A 17,289-nucleotide genomic window follows, 5' to 3' on the forward strand; every position below is an offset into this window, starting at 1 on the left:
ATGCTCGACCACATATAACTGGTGAAAACATAATTGGAAACATTAAAATAGGAAGAGCTATCCCATCCGCCGTATTCTCCAGACCTTGCTGCTTGTGATTACCGCTAGTTCTGAGATATGAATGAAAACTGTCTGAGCAGCGCTTCATTTCTCTTGAAGAGACCAAAATATGGCTCAATCAGAGTATAGCCTCAAAAAAATAAATCATTCTCTCCAGGTGGAGTCCATAAATTGTCTGAAAGATTTTATTTAAAAAGTCTCCAGGGAAAATTACTTACAAAATATTTTCAAAATACAAATGAAGCTTATTACATGATCGACTGTTCAGTTAGTTTTGGTTTAGGATCAAAATAGCTTTTCAGCTCTTTTCAACAACTTTTTCAATGAAAAAGCACTTCCAGCAAGTGCCTTATATCCATAGAGACCTGTGTCTCAATAATGTTATGAGATTAGTTGGTGCAGATGAGATTGTTACCACTTTCGTTGCTTGTGTTCAATATCGTTCAAAATTCTCTTAGTAGCGTTGTCATCTATTTAGTATTCTGCGGTGCTCTGAATTATGAGTAATTATCATCATATATAATTAAAATTTGAAGGTTTTGTTTGTTTTTGTCTTCGACTTTAATTTCTTTTGGGATTAACTATAGTCTCGACCTCTATAAATTATATTAAAATAGTACTCGAAGACTTTCTATGCCACTTGTTAAATTTAACAGGATCTAAAGAGAATAAGAATGTTGTTTAGATTATATATATATATATATATATATATATATATATATATATATATATATATATATATATATATATGGGGTAACGTACATTATGTCACATCACACTCTTCTATGTCATGTATAATCTCAAAATTATACTAAATTTGAAACGTGTTGGGAAAAAGATTGTCTTAGGAGCACGCATTTTCGCTGGTAAATTACTATTTCCTCATTACTAGGCTCAAAATATAGCAAGCCGACTTGAATGGCGCAGTGGTAAAGGCAACAGGATGGTCCTCCTACTGTAGCGATAGTCGCGGGTTCGAATCCTGCTAGGACATGGTCATAAATTTATGTTTGTGATTGTTCAACATTTGTAATTGTCCTTACGTAAGAGTACCAAATGCGACAAGAAAATGATCCCAGTCACGTTAGTAGCCAGGCTGGGTAAGACCGGATGTGTCTCCTGAAATGATTTCTAAGTTGGTCACTCGCCAGTCGGTGACTGTGGTTCGGAGTCCACGTTAAACTGTAGGTCCAGTCCAGATAAACCCTGATTGGTAAAAAGGAGATTTTAAGATATTAAAAAAATATATACCAACCTTCGTATTTCAAATATTGTTACAGCATTCGAAAATACTTATGTTTAAATTATTAGGTGTTTGAATGGATTTTGATTAGTTTTCCGCTATAAAAAACACCTTTATTGAGAAAAATTGTCTGTAATATATATCGGTCCAAATATTTTCCATCAGTTTCTACAACTTTCTCCCATATTTTTATTAAATAAGTTTCACAGCGATTATGAGAATTTCGATATCCGATACCAACCAAACCATTTTGCATCGATCTGAACAAGTGGTAATCAGACGACACTATGTCTAGTGAGTACGCTAGGTGCAGTAGAACTTCCCATTCGAGCTGTATCTGTAGATATTTTACTTAAGTACTCTTACATTGCAGGGTCGAGAGTCATAATGCAAGATGATGTTTTACATTTGTTATTCGCTATTGATGGCCTTTTTTTGGACAATAGGTCGATCGATTTATTCAATTGACGTCGGCAGATGAGAAGGATATATTGTCTCACTGTAAAACGAATTTACAACTTTAGACACATACTAACACACGTGTCACTATGGTTTTGAATTGACTATATATAATATATATATATATATATATATATATATATATATATATATATATATATATATATATATATGGGGTATTATGTCACATCACAGTCTTTTATATATCATGTGTAATCTCAAAATTATACTAAATTTAAAACGTTATATTATTTTGCTGATTTTGTATTCTTTCAATGTTATAACATTTTGCACAGAATTCTCTGATATAATTCAAGAAAAGCACCATACGGTTTTATTTAAAATTCATAAAACATATTGTAATAAAAAATGGAGATAAATCAGAAGACACATAAATGAAATATAGCATAAGGTATTATTTTAGGACTCTGTTACGATCTAAAGTAGACGGTATCTTCTCTCTGGATTCCATTTTTCGTAAAATATCTTTTATAAATGAAACGCTCTGCAATAACTGAACTGTTGACTCTGTTAGTCTGTGACTTTGTATTGTATTGTTGATTGTTTATATTGTTAGATCGCCTACAGAATATCATAGATATAAAGATGGCGTTATTTGTTTACTTGTTCTCTTGGTCGACTCTAGCGACTTTATTGCGTTTCGTTATTCGTTCATTGATGATTCGCCATCTTGAAATGAATTTCAATCTTCTGATGGGCCATATCTATAGAACTTCATGAAGAACGCTCATCACCATTTTAGACGTTCATTTCTTGACTTTATGAAGGTTCCATCAGCTTCAAGAGACAAATATGACATGTACGAAAAATTGTATTAAATCTATTAATAAGTTTTAAATAATTTCTTTTTTAATTCGTAGCTTTATTCGAAAAAATCGCTACAATATGTTTTACTCAAAGCATTGTCCATCGACAGCCGCTATATTTTCCCCAATTTTCAGGCAATTGCAGATTTTATATCGAAATAACGACGTATCTTTTAAAGCTATAAACGACCGATTTATTGAGATTTTCATTAGAAGTCAAACACTGATCATGACTTATATGTTGATACAAGTAGTAAATATAAGATGTAAGGTCTAACAAGAGATTCTACCAAAACGTCGTCAAAATAATGAAATGCGGTTCGAAATCGGAAATAATATTTTCCTATAATATGCCGGCCTGTTGTGCAAGCAAAAACAAGAGAATATGAAATACAGAAGTGGAGAGTGATTCTTCATACGCCATATCTCCCGAACGTTGCACCAAATTATCGAAATTTATGTATCGTTCATTATATATTGCCCTATATAATCACATATATATATTTTATTTAGAAGAAAAGCTTTATCATATATGTGAACCGAATAATTTTTCTGATAGGTATCTTTCGGATAATATTTGAAATGAAATTACAGATAAAAGAGGTCAATAGAACATTCAGCTTCGCGTCAAGAGACGTAACAAACGACAGGCAAGTCAAAGGCCAACGCCGAAACCCTCAATAACAGGCCGTTTCATAACTCACTTGCTCGCGTTGCCCTCCATTGAATATCAATAGAAACCGACCATAATAACGGACACAATCATATTTCCATCGAGGAATCTTAATATCAATAAGAAATATATATCATTAATCATCTTAAAATAAATCCAAACTATAGGAGTAAATATACATATATATATATATATATATATATATATATATATATATATATATATATATATATATTATACTAGCGACCCGCCCCGGCTTCGCACGGGTGCAATGCTGATACTAAATTAAATACACTACAAAAAAAATATGAACGTTGTATATAAAAACATAGCGGCCCGCTCTTACTATGAAGATTTCCTGCTATCTTTGGAATATCTAAATTCATACAATTTTTATTACATTACACATTTTTAAAAGCAAATTTTAAATTTGTAATATCTCCGAAAATATTTGTTTAATTTACATGCTGTAAGGAACCATATTGATCTATATTAATTGCACACTGTATTTAAGGTACTTAATTCGATAAGGATTAATGCCGTATTGCTTAAAATAGCTTCGTAAATAAGCCATTTTCTCACGTAAAAAGTAAACAATAAAAATGGTTAATGTGGGTTATCCCTAAAAGATAAACATATACCATCGCGGACTTTTTTGTAGACCTTTTTATGGTGTACAATACTGTAGTACATTAATTTGATCTAACTCGTAGGGTTAGGCAGCGTTTTTGCTAATTGCGAAATAAGCCTAAAAAAATAGGTTAATTTACGACATCACGTTAGAAACCTCTAAAATTAGCAATGTTGCCTTAGTATATTATGCATGTATTATACATATAAACCGTCCTCTTGAATCACTCTATCTATTGAAAAAAACCGCATCAAAATCCGTTGCGTAGTTTTAAAGATTTAAGCGCACATAGGGATATAGGGACAGAAAAGGCGACTTTGTTTTATACTTTGTAGTGATAGATAACAAAATATAAAGACATCATCTTGCACTATGACTCTCGACCCTGCAATGTAAGAGTACTTAAGTAAAGTATACACAGTTACAGCTCGAATGGGAAGTTCTACTGCACCTAACGTACTCACTAGACATAGTGTCGTCTGAATACCACTTGTTCAGATCGATGCAGAATGGTTTGGTTGGTATCGGATTTCGAAATTCTGATAATCGTTGTCAAACCTATTTAATAAAAATATGTGAAAAAGTTGTAGAAAATGATGGAAAATATTTGGACCGATATATATTACACACAATTTTTCTCAATAAAGGTATTTTGTTATAGTGGAAAACTAATCAGAATCCATTCAAGCACCTAATAATTTAAACATAAGTATTTTCGAATGCTGTAACAATATTTGAAATACGAAGGTTGGTATATATTTTTTTAATATCTTAAAATCTCATTTTTACCAATCAGGGTTTATCTGGACTGGCCCTACAGTTTCATGTGGACTCCGAACCACAGTCACCGACTGGCGAGTGACCAACTTAGAAATCATCTCAGGAGACACATCCGGTCTTACCCAGCCTGGTTACTAACGTGACTGGGATCATTTTCTTGTCGCATTTGGCACTCTTACGTAAGGACAATTACAAATGTTGAACAATCACAAACATAAATTTATGACCATGTCCTAGCAGGATTCGAACCCGCGACTATCGCTACAGTAGGAGGACCATCCTGTTGCCTTTACCACTGCGCCATTCAAGTCGGCTTGCTATATTTTGAGCCTAGTAATGAGGAAATAGTAATTTACCAGCGAAAATGCATGCCCTTAAGACAATCTTTTTTCCAACACTATTGAGGTAACTTTCGTCAAATAATGCAGGATCTAAAGCGAGTAAATCACAGAGTGGGTCTTCAGATATAATTACACATATGCTAATATGACAAACGTTCTGAAGAACATTGTGGTGGAACAGAAAAGGGTCAAACTTCGAATTGGAAACATCTTCTGGAGTCTAACAGCGATTGGTATTAAAGATGCTCAAAAGATAAATAGCACCCTTCGTATCAAAGAAAATATTCAAAAAATATTTTTGTTCTACCCTGTAAATTAGTTAATGAAGTATACAAAGTATTATTGCAGTAAAACCATAGTGAATAGCAGGAGTATTTTACAGAGTGGGCGAATAGAGCGAGGGAATAGAAATGAAATATTGCAGGAACTATGATTCAGCTACGTTGACAACCCGAAACCCCAAGATAAATGGGCACATTAATATTAATAGTTAAATTCTATAGATATATAGCGGAATGCAATTTTTAACAGTGATCGTTTGAATATTTGAGGATGCGCTGGAGACTCGAAAATAAATTATTTATAAAAATATTAAATTTTAAAATCCGAACGTAACGAAACTCTTTTAGGAAGAAATTAGTATTATTTAAACATTTTAATATTTTTTATAAGTATTTTAAAGTCCTTTTTACCAACGAGGGTTTAGTACTCCGAACCACGGTCCTCGGCACTAAGCCTACCGACTGGCAAATGAGCAACTTAGAAAGCATCCCAGACATCCGGTCTTACCCAGCCTGGTTACTAGCGTGACTGGAATCATTCTCTTTGTCGGATTTTACACTCTTACCTAGGACAATCACAAATATGAAACAATCACAAGCATCAATTTACGACCATGCCCCAGCAGGATTCGAACCCGCGACTATCGCAACAGTAGGTGAACCGCCCTGTCACCTTTACCATTGCGCCAACCAAGCCGGCTAAACATTTTAATTGTTTTCCAAATTATGATTAAAATACATTGACAAAAAAAGGAAACCTTAAAAAAGGATTTCACAATGTATATTTTCTTTTCGTGATAACATAATTATTTTCCTGTTAAAACTAAATTAACATAATATTAAAAAGTAGCAATAATATAACAAGAAGCAACTCCTGAACACTTACCTGAACATGCAGCACACATGTGGTAATCAGGATACCAATGGAAACCAATGTTGATACCGTTAAACCAGAAAGGAAAAGGGCATGCTTCAATCTGATGCAGTAGCGCTGATAGAGAGTCTCCAATTCCATACCATCCACTGAAAGAAGAAATTATTCATTAACAATAACAAATATTTTAATACTTTGATGATACATTATTGTTTATTTTATACATTACTAGCGACCCGTCCCGGCTTCGCACGGGTGCAATGCTGATACTAAATTAAATACACTACAGAAAAAATATGAACGTTGTATATAAAAACATAGCGGCCCGCTCCGACTTTGCACGGGCATAAAATATATATGCCTATGTCACTCAATGAAAACATGATTAAAATCGATCCAGTATTTTTGGTTCATTCATTACTACCCTTGGCCTGCAAGCATTAAATTTGGAGTAAAACAATTCCTCTTCCCCTATACTTACTATGAAGATTTCCTGCTATCTTTGGAATATCTAAATTCATACAATTTTTATTACATTACACATTTTTAAACGCAAATTTTAAATTTGTAATATCTCCGAAAATATTTGTTTAATTTACATGCTGTAAGGAACCATATTGATGATATTAATTGCACACTGTATTTAAGGTACTTAATTCGATAAGGATTAATGCCGTATTGCTTAAAATAGCTTCGTAAATAAGCCATTTTCTCACGTAAAAAGTAAACAATAAAAATGGTTAATGTGGGTTATCCCTAAAAGATAAACATATACCATCGCGGACTTTTTTGTAGACCTTTTTATGGTGTACAATACTGTAGTACATTAATTTGATCTAACTCGTAGGGTTAGGCAGCGTTTTTGCTAATTGCTAAATAAGTCTAAAAAATAGGTTAATTTACGACATCACGTTAGAAACCTCTAAAATTAGTAATGTTGCCTTAGTATATTATGCATGTATTACACATGTAAACCTTCCTCTTGAATCACTCTATCTATTGAAAAAACCCGCATCAAAATCCGTTGCGTAGTTTTAAAGATTTAAGCGCACATAGGGATATAGGGACAGAAAAGGCGACTTTGTTTTATACTATGTAGTGATTATTATTTTTAACACACCATGGTCTCATTATAACTTACTATAATATAAAAATATGACACAACTCCATCTATAATGAATGAAAAACTCATCATCATCATCATCAATCATTCATTAATGTCTACTGCTTCATATAAAATATTTCATCCTATTTGGTTCTGTGTAACGATAGATATTTTGTGGGTTATCTTGGGTATCACAAATTATATCAAAATTCAAAAGGTTAAAACCCACCAAAGGTGGGGTAATAAGGAAATAGTACTAACGTGTAAAACATTTATCTTCGAATAAAAAAAACAACAAAAAATTGAATCATAAACAATATAGATGTTTGGAATATAAATAAAATATTATTAATAATTTTCAGATGTGGCATTCACTTTCTGAAAAGTACCATCTGGTAACAACATTAACAAGAAACTTTTACTATTTTCAACCTATTCTGGCACGAGAAACTAATTAAGTAAAAATATAAAAACAAAAAAAGAACGGAAACAAAATCTGAGGGCAATCTATTACATATAAAACAAAAGACCGTTGAGATTGGTATACGTACAAAGAAATAAGATCTGATGTACAAGAAAAGGGAGTAGTAGCATAGAAACTGGGTGAATGAATCTGCTTCTCTTGAACAAAAAGGATTTCATGTAGCTAGAAAACGTTAATTTAGTAACAATAGACGACCGGCGTACTATACTTGTAGATAGATTACCTTTTTTTCCCTAGATTTCTTATTCTTTTTTACTTTGACTCAGAATTATATTGGGCCTTACTATATTCTTAGAAAATTCTATAATGGAATTAATTACAGTACAAAATATTTAACGTTACTAGAGTAGATGATACGAGGCCAGTTCGATAAGTTATAACAGGAGAATTACTGCAAAAACTACCAAGAAAGGGAATTATAAAACTCACCAACTTGATCAATACAGCATTTAGATTAAAACATGTCCCAGGCATTTGGAAGATGGCGGAAATTATAATGATCCCAAAATCTGGGAAGTTACCAAACGAAATAAAAGCCTATAGACCTATATCACTGCTGCCAGTAATATCTAAGGTTTTTGAAAAACTGCTGATGAAATGAATAAAAGTGACCATAGAGAGAACAAAAACCTAAAACTAACACACCAGTTTGAGTTTATTAGCATGCATTCAACAACTGACCATGTCCACAGAATAACAGATGTTATCGAAAAAGCCTACGAAAGTAAAGAAGTATGCTCAGCTATATTTTTAGATGTAGCACAAGCCTTCGATAAGGTTTGACATGAAGGCATTGTTCATAAATTACAGAAAATGTTACCAAAACAACACATCGAACTATTAAAATCGTACATTACAAACAGAATGTTTAGAGTCAAACAAGAAGAAGCTTACTCTACGATAAAGAAGCTAAAGCAGGTGTACTACAAGGAAGTGTACTGGGACCAATGCTTTATCTACTCTACACTTGTGATATACCACAACTGGAGAATATTACGATGGCTACATTTGCTGATGATACTGCGACTATAGCTGTCGAAGACAATAGTGAAGAATCCTTACGAAAATTACAACAGACAATTGACAATATAAATAATTGGACACAAGCTTGGAAAATAAAAAATAATGAAAGTAAATCTGTACATGTGCAGTTCACCTATAAACAGACCGTACAAGCACCAATAACATTAAATAGTACCATCATTCCATATAGCAACAACGCTAAATATCTCGGAATGAATCTTGATGCAAAACTTCGCTCGAAGGAACATATAAAATATACTGGCTAATTGGAAGAAAATCACAATTATTAGTACATAATTAATTGCTATTATATAGACAAATACTGAAACCTATATGGACATATCGAGTTCAATTATGGGGATGTTCTGCAAAGAGTAACATAAACAAAAAACACAAATTTTTCAGAACAATACCCTGAGAGGTATTGTGGGCGCACCCAAATACTATAGGACTGATTACCTACATCGAGACCTTCAGATACTCACAGTCAGTCAAGAAATCAAGAGAATTGCAAGGGGGCATGAGGAAAGACTCCATTCTCATGAGAATATTGCAGCTTTTTGATACCCCCAGAACAGGACACAGACTCAAAAGAATCAAACCATCTGATCTTGGGAGTGTTGTGTAGTGAGGTGCATATAATAAAAATACAGCAGTGACATGTATAAATATTATTTCGCCAGAGACTGAGATAGGGCCGATGGGTCCTCCTAGTTATATATCTAGATTTAAGTTATCATAAAGACAAATTGTAGGTTAGACGGAAACGTTTAGTAACAATGTAATAATTAAATAATAAATAAAAAAATCCAAACATAAACATATACCTAAAACTCTCAAAATAGACGTTTGTTTCAGCGATTACCTGTTCATTAGACTAAAATATCTTACCGTTCAACAATTTCTCCATGTTTCGAAAGAGGAAACAGTCGGAAGGGCTAAATTTGGAGAATATGTTAGATATGTTAGCAGTGCGTAGCCCATTTTGTTAATTTTTCCATAGTCACTACACCTATATTTTCTTGATGAATAAATCCTGTTGAAAAACTCTCAATGATATTGACCGGTAATTGCTTTGCCCTTTTTCAAGATAATCAACATAAATGACACCTGAAGCATCTCAAAATGCTGTGGCCAGCGACAACTTTGCCTTCTTTGGTGCGCGTTCACCCGGGAACCTCATTGTTCTGATGCTGGTGTTTTGTAATGTATTTATGTTTCGAAAGGGTGCAAATACTTATTTGAATTGCCACTGAACATCCCTAAGCACTCATTTGAAGAAGTCACAACATTGTCGATGTGGGCAATTGCGGAGACAAGCATTGCGAGGATAGCCTTTTCATATCCAAATATTCATGTAAATGTGATGTACCCGCTCAGTTGAGATGCCTACAGTGTTAGCCAGCTCACGTTCGTTCATTCTCGGATTATCCAACACTATTCCATGAATTTCCATTGATAATTGCTGGCGTGAGGACCTTCTTTGGATAATCAGAATATTCATCCTCATTTGTGTTAGTACGAACACAACGCAATTCAATAAACCACTAATTAACACTTGAAATTCATTCTTCACAATCCTCAAGGTATTCCTAAAAACTCTCCTAGGTTTTGGTTATGTTTATTGCACAAAAAATGTTTATTCAGGAATCGAAAATAACATTGCTTTTATTTAAATAGCTTGCTCAAAATCTCACTTTCTCGCTCTCATTAATTAATAAATGGCAATTCAGATCACCAATAATTAATTTAAAATTACCAGGCGTGAAATGCAAAAGGATACCGACAAAATAAACTGCCTTCGTAGAAGACAATCATAAATTATAGCATAATAAAAACAAATGTCTTTTTTTATTTGAACATAAATATAAATAGATCAATTCATATACTATAATATAATGCTCATAATCGAATATTGCTATTTCTATCACTCATATTTGATTTTATTTATGTAATACATTTGATTTATGTTTATTGTTAATTACATATAAACATGTTGTAGCGAATTGAGGCATGTCGAATTTTACATCGTGGAATAACGGTCTACAAAATACCCAGAAATATAATCCCAGATGTTGAACACGGGCGGGGTGCCAATTGGAACCCGACACCGAATAGCTGGCGGCAACCCCGAGACGTTTATCTGGGATATTATTGAAGGGTATTTCGGTGATTCAGTGCTCAACCCTCGTTCGGTTAAGACGTGCCACCATCGACTGCCCAAGCCTCGTCAACAGGTAACTCCGCTGCCATCCTTTTTATCTTTGTATTTTTCTCATTTTTTATATTGTCAATAAATAACGGTCACATCATGTAAACACCACTGTTTTATTTCGTTTTACCTCCATTCACCGAGCCACATCATTTTTACCCTAAAATGTCTTAACGATGTTGTATTGTATTGCTCTCTATACTGTATTTTCGTCAAGTTAATGAATATTATTTGTATATAATTGTTTTACATAATAGTTTTTGAAATAATATATACATATATATATATATATATATATATATATATAATTTATTTAATTATTAATATAATAAAATCTATTTTTTCTTCTTTTCGAAGCTTAACTCTTTAAGAGTATCCCATTAAGATAGTTTTCCAACATTTGAATTAGTTTCGGGGATATATATTAGTTGTTTTAGTGACGCGGTATCTAAAAACGAAACTTAAACTATTAAACGCGATTTTCGTAGACATTTGACATGATATCTCAAGTTGCACCAAACCGATTAGCTCTGAGTGAGTGAGTGGTGTGAGGTTTTTCTATAACTTCATTTTCTGTATGAATAATTTTCTTAAAAGCGATTTTTTTTAATTTCTGGACTAAAATACTCGGTTAAAAGTCCTACAACTGTCGAACCGAAGACAAAAAACATAGGTTTCAATTCCTCACCACCGAAAAAAGGCAACAACCCTCTTGTCGCTGAAAATAGTCCAATTGTCTTTCCGCCGCGTCGCCATCACTTCTAATCCTTGCGTCACGCACGTTCTGTTTTATTTCTCTCTTTTCTCCGGCTCCTAAACATTCTCTAAATACTTTCCCGTCGGATCGTTTAGATGATAATCGTGACAGAACCTCAAAGGGAACGCGGGAAAAGAGGACGTATAATGGGGAATTAAAAGAAAAACCGGTATCCAATTTTGCAGCATGCCGGGGAGACTGCGAGTGAATAGTAGGTCCTCCTTTAAGGACAAAAGCGATTTAAGATTATGCCTGCTTTTTTTTCTTTAGCATATAAATATATTTTAACGTAACAAGACAAGAAGCAACCGTAAAAAACGTTAATGTAGTTTTTAGTATCTTATTTTGTTTAACCTAATAAGCTATATCCTTACGCTGAAGCAGGGCTAATTGAAATATTACCAAAGTTTATTGAAGCTATTTGTGCTTAATATTATGTTATTATTTTACTAAGGCGTAATTGTGGAAATATACATGTCAGCTGTATCCTAGGGAATGCATAACATTGTTTTCCTAATATAGACAACCTGTGTGCAGTGGTAATCAACAAGATCTTCAAATATACTAAAGACTATCGAAACCACAGCTTAATTGTACGAAATCTGTTCATGCTAATTTTGCGTTGCAGCGAAATGACAAAAACTATATCATTTGAAGGATACCCGATTTCTTAAGCACAAAGAGCGAAATATCTCGGCATCTCTCTCAATAATAGATTAAATTGAAAGCGTCACATTAAAGAAAAAGCAGATCAGATCGGTCCCGAAATCTAAGAGCTGCATTGGATTGCTTTATTATTTAATTATGAAGCCTATTTAAACATATGGGGTGCAAATATGGGGTTGTACTAAAACATCAAATCGATTTATAACCGGACCTTTGCCAAGACAAAGTTGTTTAATTAAATAACAATGTTTATCGCTAGGTAACCAATCTAAAACTGCGAGATGATATCTAAATCAAATATATTTACGAATTTATCTAAGATTTTGCCTTAAAACATGAAAGGTTACCAAATCACAATGTCGAACCAACACAGCTACTGTACAACTTGCAAGAAATCAAAATATTGAAACGTTCCAATCTACAAGATCTTGTATAGTGTATAAATATTACTCCTAATTTTAGCCTCGGTTATATAAACACAATAAACCAATTTGTAAATTAAGATTGCAATATTGCAAACCTATCTCATGTAATATATAGTGAATATATATGTAATATATAGGTCCGATTGCAACCAAATTAGAATCTGTTTGGAGAAAAGAGAAATTGAAGGAAGCCCTCAAATTTCAATTTAGATGAAAAATATGTGAAAATTCTGTACGTGCCTTGTAAATTTAGTGTCTGATATTTTACTCAGTTTAAATTTACGGTAATTCAAAATTATTTTGTGGATTTTTTAAATGTTCTCGTCAGTAACAACCTCTTTTGGCGTCCACTGGGTTCACCGTCCTCGGTGTTCATTTCACTACGTCTAAACTAAGCATACCAATCCTTGATGGTTGATTTTCGTGGGACAGTGTGCGGAAGCGCGGCATCAAGCCAAGTTTTTGCTTCAACAGAATTTTTTTCCTGCAAAAAACTATATTTTATCAACACACGAAATTCCTTTTTATCCATTCTTTTCACAATAACAAAAGTTGCTTCACTCAAAATGCTATAATTCACAAACTAATGATCCGACAGATGTCAAATTTATACACGCATCTTTTGAGTGTTAGTGCTAACTAAAAACATATCGATTTAATTCGAGTAGCGTCATCTATGTGTCAGACCGGGGACTTTTCAATTCATCTGTTGAGTACTGTAGTTTTTAAAAAAAATCAGATCAGCTCAAAGTAAATTTTTTAATGAACTTAATCTGTTTATCATGGTAAGATTGAAACCACAGCAATGTTTATAATTTGCAGTAATTTGTTTTCGTAATTTGTTTTCAAATTCTGTTTGTCCTATCAACAAAATAGTTTATTCAAAGCCACCTTCAATTAGGACAGGGAATAATGTTCAAAATATACCAGGCATCATAGCGTATGATCTAGTTGCATTGATATGAGATTGATTAAGTTTGGTTCTTTTAATATAAAATATCAAAAAATTTCGACCAAAATAAATAAAATAGAATTTTTCAATTAAACGTCTGCCAGTATAATTAATCATACATCTCTACCAATATACCAGGTGTGTCGATAAGTCTTTACGGTTTTTCGTTAAAGAAAATATCTTGGACAAATTATCGACATCATCCTCAGAGAACCCCTTGAGCTAACTCACCTTTGAGCCAAACCATTCATCGAGTCATTTTTAACTTGTACTAAAGCGAATACGAGATTTGCGAAAAAATTCTATTCCCCAAGGTGGTAGTCAGATGGAGCCAGGTTTGGAAAATACGGCGGGTCCGATAAAACTTCCTGTTGAAGTGATTAGCGCTTCTTTGACTATTTTAGCTATATAAGATAGTTACATCAATACACAGTTAAAATTAATGATTTTTTGTCGGTGTTACCTGTTTCTTCAGGTTTCAATAGTTCATAATATACAACACCAATCTAGTTCCACCAGACACAGAGAACAGACCTCCATTTCGCTACTCAATGAAGAAATTAGCCTGTACCTCATACCATTTAAGCAGCATTTCACTGACAATTTTTTTATATAGTAACTGTGGGGTCATTCAATTCATGTGGACTTTTTTCATTGCTTCGAGTCGTTTTCGAATTGCGGCACGGCTCACATTCAACTTTTCAACAACTGTTTTTGAGTTTGTGTTGAATCCCCTACAATTTTGTATCTCCAAACGTTTTCACCTACAAAGACGTTCTTTCTTTTGATGTTGTCTTCTTATGGTTTGAGCACGTTTACCGTAAGTTTTTAACAAAAAACGACAATTTCACCGGCTTTTTTCATATTGATAAAACAAGAAAGGTAATGTCTGCCGCAAATACATGTTTTTTAGACATAATACTCTATATTTTCAAAAAATTATAAATATAAAACGTGGGGATAAAAGTCCCGCTACCATTGCTGCCATTTCCGCTGAGTGACAATAATGGAACGATTATTTTCAATAAATATTGTCATTATTTCCGCTCGTTCTTGTGGCGTATATTTATCCATAATAAAATTTAGACGTCTACACAATGGATAAAGCAAAAATGGTAGCGGGACTTTTGCCCGACCCTATATTATTTAGGCACAACATAACTTGTACAGTTTTGTGGTTAAGGTCAGTAGAATGAAATGGCACATATATCATGCATTTATGGATAATGTAATATGTTATAAAGTCCATAAAAACTTACCGACATTTAAAGACATCGCAATTACAAATAACTCAATGTAAAATATAAATAGTCAAATATAAATAATGTGATAAATTTACGAAACCCACATACGCCTACCACCTTAAACACAAGAGAATAAAATCATATCGGGGGACAAAGGACAAGATTTTTCGTGTTTTTCTTTTTCTAGAGAACTAGAAAAAATTACGCCCAAGTATTGTATCAACAAATCATGGAAGAAAAATATTGTCCCTGTGTATATATAATATAAATCTTGTTGCATTTTTAACACCAGTAAAAATAAACTGGTAAAATTGAAATCGGTATTCTATTCTATTATTATATTTCATTCGCTTATTACAATCGTCACGGAATGATACAACTTAGAAGCAGCGTTGCCAATACTAATCTATTATAATAATCCCCGATAATCCAAGTTAAATTCCCTAAATTGGGAGAACATTTTCACAAATTCCACTCAGAATGATTTTGTGAAATCTCAACGGTAACCCATACTTTTTTCATACGAAATAAAGTGTATGTTAAAGTTATGAATTAATAAAGTGTAAGTCAGTCTTGGGACTTCCAAACAATTTCTTGATCTCTTCCCCTGTTGCCATTAAAGACACTGCAGTATCCGCATTTAGTCGATTGCTATTCTCTGTTTCTAAATGTTTTCGGAATTTTCACTCGACTGATGTGTTAGGAAACGGCAGTGTCAGCAGTAAGGACATCACAAGTTTTATGTTTGGGAACAAGTATTCGCCCGCAACATCCATCATCAATGTTATCTCCATGAAGTTCGAACCCATGTTGATCAAAATACAGCATGATATCGCCACTCATTACCTAATTCTTCTGATGTCACAGACTTGTAAAGCACTAGCATAGATTTACGTTGGATATAAAATGGCACCAATGCAATCTAAAATTCCTTGCATATTCTGCTATAGATACATCTTCATCTTTCTTCAAATATTCCATGCTTTCTACAGCTTTTAAACTAATGTATATTTAGCCTAAACCTACAAAAATGCCCTGAATTACTCAAACACGTCAATTCACCGTTTAGAATATTAGCACAGAACTTACGTAATTAATTGTTACCGTTACTGATAATAATAGGATAATAAGGAGGACCATTTGATATCGATAAGCAACTTAAAAATATTTTTAAATATTTATGTAGGTATATAGAGTTCTTGCAGAAGTATTCCGACTATCGATATTATATTTACGGTAAATTCCCTACAAGTTGGCAACGTTGCGTAGAAGTTGGAAATTATACCCCGTGTTTATATATGTTCATTATTCATGAATAGAGTCTTATATACTATAACAAAAACATCCCTGTAATAAGTTAATTGCACAATCATAGTTTTTTTTTAGAATTCGGTCAAGTACGTTTTAACTTTTTCTACTGGTAAAATAATTAATTTGAATTGTTACTGTACTTTTAGATGTTAAATCTCTATAAAGTAAAGATTTACTATAAATTTTTGCATTCAGATACAAAGCGACACTCACTGTGTTGATTTGATTAAGCCCCTTTTGATTTCTGACAGTGCTCACATATAAAAAAATGTAAGAAATAATGGGAGAAATAATTTATTATTTGGCGTTATTTTTGCAGCATTTAAAGTGTTTTTTTTAATCTCCTAGAACGTCAACAATCTCCCGTGGGGAATAAATACTATTATATGATTTCAGATATATAATCTAACCATCCTAGCATGCAGAAGATCACTTCAGTAAATGACCTGCTCTACAACTATAATCTAACTTTTATTCTAGATACTATTCATTCTTATTTTAAAGTTTATCCTAACTTATTCTAAAAACTATTCTAGCTTATTCTAGAGATTATTAAATCTCACTCTATGTGTCTATTAATTAGTTCGTATGGTAGTCTGCGTTTGAGTCTATGCACTACACCGTTATCGCGCACATTTGGCGAGTGCATTAGAATGCACTAATAGTGCTTCAAAGTACTTCGCATTACGTTTTGGGTTCTATGGGGATATCGCGCTGAATCAGTTTGTTGGACACGTATCATATCATATGGGGCATCGACGATGACTCACAACACGTTATCTGAAACCTCTCGAGGATATCTATGTTAGATTTGCCAGTTGTACCCCACAGTTCAATACAATAGGTTCAAATCGGCCTAAGTATTGACTTTTACAGCAAAATGCATTTAAAGTTAATGTGATTTGTTTAAATGCAAATAATAATACAATAAACAATGAAAT

At 33.1% G+C, this 17,289-nt stretch overlaps 1 protein-coding gene across 5 annotated transcripts in view; it reads right to left on the reverse strand.

Annotated features, from left to right (window-relative positions):
* Positions 1–17,289, reverse strand: part of Adcy2 (adenylate cyclase type 2 Ac76E) — a 268,794-nt gene that overhangs the window by 155,817 nt on the left and 95,688 nt on the right. For all 5 annotated transcript variants that reach the window (XM_076416314.1, XM_076416308.1, XM_076416312.1 and 2 more), the window contains one exon: positions 6,182–6,318. In XM_076416314.1, the coding sequence (XP_076272429.1) occupies positions 6,182–6,318 (137 nt within the window). The remainder of the gene's footprint in view (positions 1–6,181; positions 6,319–17,289) is intronic.

The sequence above is a fragment of the Rhynchophorus ferrugineus genome, unplaced genomic scaffold, assembly GCF_030347505.1.
Source record: "Rhynchophorus ferrugineus isolate W39M unplaced genomic scaffold, kcgeb_rfMv2 rfM10, whole genome shotgun sequence".
Classification (NCBI taxonomy): domain Eukaryota; kingdom Metazoa; phylum Arthropoda; class Insecta; order Coleoptera; family Curculionidae; genus Rhynchophorus; species Rhynchophorus ferrugineus.